The 10,719-nt window shown below is 40.3% G+C and overlaps 1 protein-coding gene across 1 annotated transcript in view; it reads left to right on the top strand.

Annotated features, from left to right (window-relative positions):
* The first annotated feature begins 1,125 nt into the window (after positions 1-1,125).
* Positions 1,126-10,719, top strand: part of opcml (opioid binding protein/cell adhesion molecule-like) — a 76,911-nt gene continuing 67,317 nt past the window's right edge. The window contains exon 1 of the mRNA XM_067228800.1: positions 1,126-1,512. Within this exon, the coding sequence (XP_067084901.1) occupies positions 1,355-1,512 (158 nt within the window). The 5' untranslated portion in view covers positions 1,126-1,354. The remainder of the gene's footprint in view (positions 1,513-10,719) is intronic.

The following is a 10,719-nucleotide window of genomic DNA, read 5'->3' as shown; positions in this document are numbered from 1 at the left end:
ATTGTGGCAGTAGGCTTTTTATTCCAGAAATTGAATTAGTCTATAATCAACAATCAGTACCTATACATTGTTTGTTTCTCTCTTTGAACACAATGTTCAGCCACTCTCAGCCAGGTTTGTTTTGAAGGATCAGGGAAGGGCGGGGAAAGCTCAGACATAGTGTGTTTGACTTCTGATGAAGAGGATGCAGGTTGCAGGTTGACTGTATTAAGATCCAGTTTGTCTGTGTGATAAACTGGTGCAGTATAAGGCAGCCCTGTGACTAAATGCCCTCCCCTTAATCAGCTGGACAGGTTTCCAACAAATGTTTCACCTATAATGCCTCGCCCCTCCTCCCCTCATAATTAAGTCTACACATCTTAACATTTGCTGAGGTCAGAAGGAGGTTTTAATTAAAGCCATTGAGATGTGTAGCTAGTAGAGTCAGGTTGCTTTCCAGGCAGATGTATTTTTTTAATTAACTCTTATCTTCGCCCAATTTTTCAGCCCATGGGTCATCATCATAACTCCCTACCAACAACCTCAGAATAAATTGAACTGCATCTGTAAATTAGGGGGTATCTGTGGGCAAGTACCAATACTAACCCCTATATCATAGGCTCTTTCCAAACAATCATCAAGGAAATGCATTAACAATACCGACCTTAGAATATTCAAACTCGTCATCAGCATCCGAACAAGTCTCAAGGACGATGATAGTCGACTGTGTGTGTTCGTTTTCTAAGAGCATAGCGGTTGCCATGATGCGCTATCTGATTCAGTGATTCAGAGAGGTTTATAACCCGAGCGCGCACAGCATTTCAGACTGGCTGAGCGAGATAGGCCACTCATATGAAGTGATCACTCTTGATTCCGTCGAAGATGCATGGTGGAGAAGTTTAAGTACTCCGGTTAACAAATAAGGATCCGAAACTGATTTGAGGACACTCGTACTTGTTTCTAGAGCCACTGCTGTGCTGGGTGATGCGAGAACTCTCCAAGAGGATACTCGGCTGCTGCATTTATGCGTGTGCATTCATCTGACGGCGATTACAAACAGCCTAACATACACGGAACAGAGGAGACCGTCAGCATCTCTTCGAAAACGCACACAGCTGGTTTTGTACGGAGCCAATAGTGATTGTACTTGGAATTTCCCGACACCGAATATGCGCTTTTGTCATCAGGCGTAGGAGAGATACTTTTGGTTTTCGGGATTAAACACTGTTTGTTCGTTTTTTTTTCCATTGAGGCAATCGAATAGAGGTCGTCTACCCCAACAGCATCAGCGACAGTTTCGAGTCGCAGAAGGAATATTTGACGTTTTTAAGTTTTTTCTTTTTTTTTTGTGGTGGAAGTTCCGCATTGACGGAAAATGGGCATTTGTGGTTATTTTGTGGCACCCTGGAAATGCCTTGTTGTCGTCGGGTTAAGACTGTTGTTCCTTGTACCTGCAGGAGTGCCGGCGAGAAGCGGGGATTCTATATCAAAGGACAACATCACGGTCCGACAGGGGGACAGCGCGGTGTTAAAGTAAGTCATTACATTTATAATCTTACGGTCTGCTCAGAATCGGTTGACTTTTCTACCGCTGTGTAAAAGCACACCTCGTTATAATCAAAACAAAATACGTATTGGAATGTAATTCAATAGAAAACAGTTTGTGAATGTAAAGGAACTATGAATAGTTAAACAATACAACACTACCCCCCTCCCATGTAATTGCCTTATATTGGTTATCGCTGTCAGTAACACAAAAACTGCGCATCCAAATTGACACTAGTGTTTTTCCACGTTGCTAATTTGCTCATGCATTTTAAAATATGCCTTGTGTTGTGATCGCCTAGTAGGGTGTGGATTCCCTGTCTGAGTCCTGTCGCTCTGGCTTGGTTTGTAGGTAAATTGCTGTATTGGCACAATGACATTAGATTATTCTTATTGTTCAGAAGCTTTGTGGGAGGGTTTAACTTTGTGGCCACCCATCTCATACTTGCAGAGTGTCATGCCAACACCCCCGCATCTGAATCTTTCAATTCATGCTAGACTTGGAACAGTGCAGACAGTGTGTGTATTCATGCCTCAGGGAAGCGGAGTAAAGTGGGTCTTATGTCACATCCCAGCCCGGTTTTGCAAGAGCCTGGCACCATTCAAAGTGGGAGTCATCCTGGTGAAAGAGAGTGGTCTCTGGGAGAGTCTCCCCCTGACGCTCACAGCTATCTGGAAGAGATCTCCATTTTGACCTCAGGACAAAAACTCGGCAGTCACTGTGGATGATGGCACCATGGCATTTTGACTTGTTCATTTTCGACTGCCACGCTGTACGCCGCATGTATTTTCGCCGTATTTTGTCATAAACATTTCGATTCACCCCTCAATGCCGACATGCCAACAGAACAAGCGCTTAACCAACACAGATCTCACTTGCAGTACTACTAATTTGTTGCATCCTTGCCACCTTTGCCACTGAGTAATCTGAGGTATTTAAGATATCTATTATCTTTCAACTATGTACTTTATAAGGAATGCTTCTAGAACACAGAAACACACAATCAGAGAGAGACAAGCTTGGAGTCTGGGTTATTTGAGAAGTCATTTGGTTGTGGTGGCCATGGATTTAATCACTCCGGTTTTTTGTGCTTGATCTAAGTGAACTCTAAATCAGTCGTCCCGGATTTAAGTTTCTGTTCAATGTCATGAGAGTCAGGAAGAGAGTGAGTCTAGCCGTTGCACCACGTTGGTAACACCTCCTTACAATGATACTGCACCCAAAGTAAAGCTGCCAGGTCTAAATGCGGCCATGCTGCCCGGGCCAGGATGAGAACACAGGGGACAGAGAGACGTCCGTGGAAGGCACAGTGGGGTTCTCAGTTCTCACAGCGGTATTCTCTGGTGACATTTAGCGTTAGAGCGGAGAGGTGTTGAGCAGAATGTTCTGGTCCGGTTCCCAGACTGGTCTTCACACCTTCATGGCCACCAAGTGATATCCATCTCATCCTGTTAATTGCCATGATTCACTCGTCACCTCCCCAAGGTGATACATGATGTATGGCTGGTATTTTGGAATTAATGATGTCTTTAAAAAAAAAAAATTGCCACACGTAAACATTATTCTGACGATAAGTTAAGCAGACACACTGTTTTCCAAGGCCGGAGTAGTTTATCGTATTTCATTTTTCACAACTCAGACTTTATAATCCTTGCTCTGGCATTGATGTATAGTACATTTTGTTGCATGTAGTTTGTGCAGGTTGCTCAGCTTGTGAGCTTTACACTAGGTGCCTTAATAATAATGTAATAATAATAATATACAGACAACAAGACTGGATCTAGTCCTTAGTGTCTAATAATCTTATTGGCAACTAAGCTTGTTATTTAGAGACACACACCAGCTGGCTACATGGTTTCAATAATATGGTTAAACAGTATTGTTCCAGTTGTTATTTGCTTGCTAATTAGCTAAAATTGTTTAATTGTAGGCCGAATAAAGACTCTAAATATAGTTTGTTAGCGATGTTCTTCAGAAGAACATTATACTAAGTTAACGGTCAATTGTGATTGTATCTTTGGCAAGTTGACTTTGGCAACTACATTCTCCCTGTATCTTTTGTCAAGTTTGCTTGTGTACGAGTATTTCTCATAGGGATCCACTGATTATTTTTTCCGGTCTGAAACCAATAAATGATGTTCATATAGCCTAACATACATGGCTGTTGCCAACACTGATATTTTGACATATCAGTAACTTTCTACCCTGGTATGAATGGAACAAAACTATTCTAATGTCAGCTCTTGTTTAAGTAGTTTTTCCATATATTTAAATAAAGAAAGACTTACTCTCATTCAGACAGGTTAAAAAGAGCCCCAATTTGACATATGGTGCACTGACCCATTTCAGACAAAACAATCGGTAATTTGCCATTTTAAAGTAGTTGTCAGAAACCGTTTCTTACATTTTTTGCCTATAATCTGTCAATAACGATCCCTGGCCAATTAATTGGCTGCATCTCTAATTTCCGAGCACATAGAAGCCTCTTGATGATGACAGAGCAATGAGAATTGGCAGCTGGAGTCATTTACCCTCCTAGGTACACCCTCCTCAATTTGGTCAGTCTGCCCACTGCTTTCAAAGTACAGAGCAGATGGTTTGCCCGTCTCTGATGCGGTTATTAGCTTGGCTGGATGCGAGTTATCTTTTTTACGAGCTCAGATTACTCTGAGTAATAACACCGATGAAGTGTTGAAGATGCTGAGGGGCTGCCTCCCTCGTGGCTGAATGAGGGTGTCATTAGCTGGAGCTTCTGGGCTCTCAGGGCAAGGCTTGATAAAACGTACAGTGGAACACAATCTCATTGTTAGGAAAAGGATAGGCGTAGGATTCATTTATTATTATTAGCCCAAAAATAAATTCATTATCTGCAGTCTTTCATTATTACTGCAATTGAAGCCAAGTTAGTTTCTGAGTTACTGAAATAGTGTTTGTACATGTTTGATATATTGACTGTGAGAGACTTGAAATGAATCTAAACCTAAACTTATTTAATAATTCCGTCCTCTACCAATTTTCTATTACAGAGCGTCTGGTTAATTAAACTGGCTCATGCCTATTATCCTTATCTCTTACAATCACATTAATAGCAATATTAGCATCATAATGACAATTGCATTGTCACATTTATGCAAGTCAGTATCACATTCGCTAAGAACACCAACCATTTCATGCAAAAATCTATTTTTTCTTCAAGTAATGAAAAAGAAAGTTCAGTACATTTCTAATGGAAATACTGGATGTTGCTTTTCTGAGCGTATTCTGCATTCATGACAATATCAGAAGAGGTAGCTTGTCTGTAGCAAATCACAATTGCAAGGTTGGTTTTGTGAGGTAGGAAACACATCAATGTTTAAGACCCCATACCTGAAGATGAACGAAGTAGCCCAAGAAATGCATTTCAGGTGGGTTACTTGCCCATGAAGGAGTACGGAATTTATCTGAGTCAAATCAAATCAAATGTATTTGTATAGCCCTTTTTACACGCAAGCATGTCACAGAGGGCTTCAAATACGCCCATAGAACTGGGCCTCAACCAACCTAAACCCTCAAGGGTCTAGGTCTGAGCTAACATCCGTCTTCTGTAAGTGTGGCTCCATCATCCATCTCACACAAGTTAGGTTTCGCTGTCCCCATGTTGTCGTAAATCACTGGGATGGAGTCATTAATTTTTAATATCCCGCAACTTATGCGTTGCGATGCAATCCTTCCCAGATCCTCCTCTTCCACAAGCCAGCCACATCCATTACAGTCTTCAGCTGCCCTCCTCCTGCATGTTTAGCTGCACCTCTCCAACATCATTAATACTCATCAATGGCAACACCCCCCCTTCATGCCACTTTCCACTAGTTAATTCTCCTCTCCTTCACCTGTACTCCCTCCCTCCTATCCTCCTATAATTCTCTCGTTGCACTTTCTGTTTTCCTGCGTGTTTCCTGCGCTTGACTTTGTTGACCCTATACATCAGCAGACATACATCCCCATGCAAATAAAACAAATATCTCCACCAGTTTAAGACTTAAGGCTTTCACGCTTACAGTTATGTGAACAGCGTGCGTGAATAGCAAACAGATCAAATACTGGATTCCAGAGGAAAGGCCCAAAAATTGCATGCGATATCCAAATTTAAACTTGAGATGAATCCCACCAGGAAGATATGGCTGTTCTGTACGTACACTGCATTACAATGTACGTACACCCCAAAAATCAATACTTCTATTGTATGATGCAAGATCTCCCATGTTGTTTATCGTTTTTGAATCAATATGTCTACTGGGAGTTATCTGGTTGTTACTGCTGTTAAGAAGTTCCATGTGATTGGGACAGTGCAATGTGCTTCACCGCCTTCAGTAGAAGAGACTTGTACACATTTGAAGGGTTCAATAAGTATCTCGCCCTGGGCAGATGTAGAGAGGAAAGGAGTTTTGAGGAAATGTGAGAAATTATTGTAACACTGTACAGTGATACTAAGGTGTGATACCATTTCCCCTCTATATGACAGGTGAAAGTCTGCTCTAAAATAAAACTCCATGGACTTCAAGTATATCAGAAAAAGTGTAGTTAATCTGTTGAAACTCGCTCATTCTCAAGCATTGTCAAAACGGTTGTAGATTTAACTAGGAGCATAATGTATCAAGGAATATTTTAACTTGGGACATCTGGTTTGTATTTCACTGTAAATCCAAAGCAATTTACCCTATCAACCATACCAAATGATTACTTATTGCTTATATTCACCCATCCCTCTCTGTGAATTAGACTGCACATCAGAATATTGCTTGTTGTGGTTGTCATTCTTCTTCATGACCATGAATTCACACATTGTTTACGGCATCTCACGAGATTCGTTGTTTATCTTTCATGGACAATGACCAGGCGTTCAATATTTACTTATCTTGTCTGTAAGTCTGTTTAATATCTGCAGTTATGATTGGTATAACGACTCCTACGTGGAAGAAATGCTTCACGGTCCTGTTACAGCTGGATGTAACCCTTTAGATAAATAAAAGGTACAGACAAATGTGTGATGGTGCATTCAGGGCACCTGAGAATGATCTAAACACACGTCCATCGAACAGAGGCCAGCCAGACCAATTAGAAGAGAAAATATGATAATATACAGTGTCACTTCATTACGAATATTTTTGAAAAACATGAATGATTTGTAACGTTCACCATACCCATCTATTACATGTGCATAATTTCTTTCTGTCCCGATACATGGGGAAATTTCATGTTTGTATGACTGTCTTTCACATTGACCTGTTACAAGGTTCTAATGGGTTTAGTCCTTGATGAATGAAAACTAAAAACCATTACAATGATTAAATGCACATATCCTTTTGCCATATTGATTGTTATTGTAACAGTAACTGAAGCCTGTGTTGTTAGTAGTAATTCAAATCAGAGAGTATAGTCAATGGGATAATTATTTATGATTGCAATTAGCTCTCTCCCAGGAAATTAATCTATCTCAAAAGCCAATTTGTAATTGGCTTTGTGCATTATTCAGCTATGGTTTCTACTGCATTTATTTTCCTCCTGTATATTTTGGAATAATTGCAGGAGACATGGTTTCTAATTTGCAAAATGAAAACTGTATGAATGTTCTACAAAATTCACTTAGCAGCAAACCGATCGTTTTGTGAGGTATTTTGAGAACACTCCAGATTGGAGTGCACATTTAGAATTTCTTTTAGATGAATCTGCATCTTAATGTAAGTTAACAGATCATTCCCTAATTTACCGTCTGGACATCTACACCTGACAACTGTCAGACAATATCCCTCAGAACTTGTAAAAAGGGCCATGATAATAACTTTGGAAACCAGCAAACCACAAAGCAGGCTGGTGTAGTTTCCTCTAATTTATATCACCTTTTTAGCTTTTTCATAGCAATTACAGTTAAGGAAAAGGTTCCAGCTCCTCACTGCAGGCTTGAGGATATGAATAGCACCTTCTGATCTGATTCACAGCTGGTGGAAAACAATAGGACGCAAAGGGAATTACGGTTCCACTTACAATCTCCCTTATTTCAAACTTTTGTTGTTTGAGAACCCATTGTACCTTGTCGAGAATGCACGGGCCTAGTTTAGGATCACTCGTGCTTATTGTAATTGTGTTGTTTGTCTGTTGTTCCTACTTATTGTTGTTTTGCCCTATTTGATGATTTTGTACAGCACTTTGGTCGGTGTTGGCTGTTTTTAAATGTCTCTATAAATAAACTGACTTGACTTGACTAACATGGGTTAAAGCCCGATGTAGAAGACCCCAGGATGAACCTGGATTTTGGGGGGAAAGGGGAATTAAATCGGTCAGATTAAGGAGCTCTGGGAAGTGTAGACCTGGATACACCGCTGCTGATGCCTTTCACTCCAGGATCAGAGGAGCGCGAGCTACATAACATTTAAGTTCTTGTGAGGTAAGACTGCGAACCAGGTTAGGATTTACACTTTGATGCTACGCCTGACTCCTCTCGTATAGGCTCCAGAGTAGACGTTATGGCACTGTAATACTATATTATTGAATAAATTACACCCAAATTGATATAAACTCGGAATAATGTTACCAAGCTTTCTTTGTTGGTAGAAAATATGCATAATTTTTTTTTTTCTTTATTTAAAGGGACAACGCACATGAATCAACATGAGCACAGAGTTCAACATGTTAAGTCATCACATGCTACATTTAGTCATTTAGCAGACGCTCTTATCCAGAGCGACTTACAGTAAGTGCAGGGACATTCCCCCCCGAGGCAAGTAGGGTGAAGTGCCTTGCCCAAGGACACAACGTTATTTGGCACGGCCGGGAATCGAACTGGCAACCTTCAGATTACTAGCCCGATTTCGCTCTGGCTAAGAGCGTCTGCTAAATGATTAAATGTAAATGTTAAATGTACTGTTTATCATCAAACATTACGATGACCCTATCCTCTGTGCCAATGGATCCATTTTCATTGTCAACCACAACAAGGTATGGAGATCCCATCTGTAACTGATACTGGAGATCGCACACTCATACAGCAGTTTTGGTATTCCTGGCACAGGTAGAAGAACAAGTATGTGTTGCCTCTTGTATTTAGTTGACCCAAATTTCCCTGACTGAAAATCCTAGAAAAGCAAGTGACCCTGTAATGAACCACAATACAAACTAGAACGTCTAGGTTGGATTCCACAGTGTGGATAGAAAGCGTAAATAGAAAGCCTTTTTTCGTCTTCAAACATACGTCAACCGCTATTATCGTGTGTTGTGATCTTAAGGTGCATCTATAGGGTGTGTTCATTAATTCATGATCAATGTCAGGTTCAATCAGCAATGTGGAATCTCTTTCAACAAGGTATAGAAGTCGAAACATCTGAAGAAAGGGTTGTTGAGTTTTGTAAAACATCTTGTGATTGTGAAGCAATTTTTATGAGGTGTACTGGAGGAACATATCTCAAGACACAATTAGACTTGGATATACGTTCATGATCACAGGAAGGGGTGAACTGCAGACAGGGACGAGAGCACAGAGCCCAAGCTGTCTGCCTTTTCAAGAAATATGGATCGCTTGACTATCTGCATTACCTCTCACTGTGCTGTTGTGAGATAATGAGTGGTTATGCAATCTTAATTTTGATCATGGCATTTGTTTACACAGAGTCCATGTGCATCAGTCTGATGTGAATTCAGTACTGAACATATCTTTGAAGTTTGGGGGGAAAAACTTTGATCCAGCATTAAAGAGCCACCAATTAAGATAATTAGCAATTTCCATCTGTCATGTCACACTCCCAATCTACAAAACATATTTTTCAGCAAATATTCAGAGAAGAAATGTCTGGAAAAGGACACCTTGGATGAGGTACAAAACAACAGTGTAAACAAATCTGAGTGGGCCTTGCTTTTAACCCACCTTTTCATCTCCGCAAAATGTATCCGCCCAACAATTAATGAGACTCTAGGCTCCTGGAAAGTTGGGATGAAATAAAACATATGACTTCAATGCCATTATTCTACATTTGCATTCCTTTGAAGATAAGAGGGTGTATGCTTCTACATTGCATATACTGGCTGGGAGTGCCGCGCAAATTATGACACCTCGTTCCACTTTTCCCTGGACAGATTGTATTGCCGCATTGATAGAAAGTGCAGTTTTATATATTTGAAGGACATGATTGCGACTCAATTTCAACGAACATTGTATCATGACAATTTAACAATGCAGCCTATACAGAAAGCAGTTTGCAGCTAAACGTTAAAATATATAGTACTGACTTTGAGTCCTGCTCTCTCCTTCGCTGGCAGTTCGATGTCCCTCACTTGGCATTGGAAATAATGAGAGCCATAAAAGGCAGGTTGTTTACAGCAACCCCAACATCACCCTATGAAATTTACTGCTTTCGAGTGCAAGTGAGACTCAACCTTCAGCTGAGGTCAAAGGTATCATGTCCATCAAGGTTTAATTAGCAAAGGAATTCTCCTTGTGGAGAGATAACAATGCAATGCTTAGGCAATCTGTTCATAATGCACAATCCTCAATCCATAATGTCAATCCTACTCAGTTAAATTTTTAGATTTTGATGAATAATTGGTCGGGAAAGTCGCTTCGCAGTGGGTTCGTAGCTTTCCTAAGTCAATCCCATATTTCCCACCAGATAAATCTTGACGTTGTTATTGGTCGCTGTGAAGTAAAGAGATCGCACAGAAGTGCCAAGAATGTAATTTATACCTTTTCTGACAAACCTTCTGCATGGTATTTGCAAGACTGTAATTTGGTTCTCTTTGCAGCCAGCAAATACCACTGCCACTCACGTTTGAGGTTAAATTAATGCACATTCATACTTCCACTGGTGTTTAATGTAGATGCATGAACCAGGTTTTTAAAATAAATGATTTTCGGGCCTTGGAGAGGTCAGTGTTGTGCTAATGAAAGTGTTCTTTAAACAATTAATGATGTCCTTGGAATTTGGGTAATTTCCTAGATAATTATATTGTCATTGCCATTGCATTTCGTGTAAAAAAAAAAAATATATATATATATATATATATATATATATGTACATTGGTGTTTGTGATGGTTTCTTATTGCACTAGTTATTTTCTGATCCTGTGTTTGCTGCAGAGGTGAATTCAAAGGGCTGGGTTTCTGATCCTGTGTTTGCTGCAGAGGTGAATTCAAAGGGCTGGGTTTCTGATCCTGTGTTTGCTGCAGA

This window comes from Osmerus mordax, chromosome 25 (genome assembly GCF_038355195.1).
Source record: "Osmerus mordax isolate fOsmMor3 chromosome 25, fOsmMor3.pri, whole genome shotgun sequence".
NCBI lineage: Eukaryota > Metazoa > Chordata > Actinopteri > Osmeriformes > Osmeridae > Osmerus > Osmerus mordax.
Note: the sequence above shows the minus strand (reverse complement) of the source record. Positions and strands in the feature narration are given on the sequence as shown.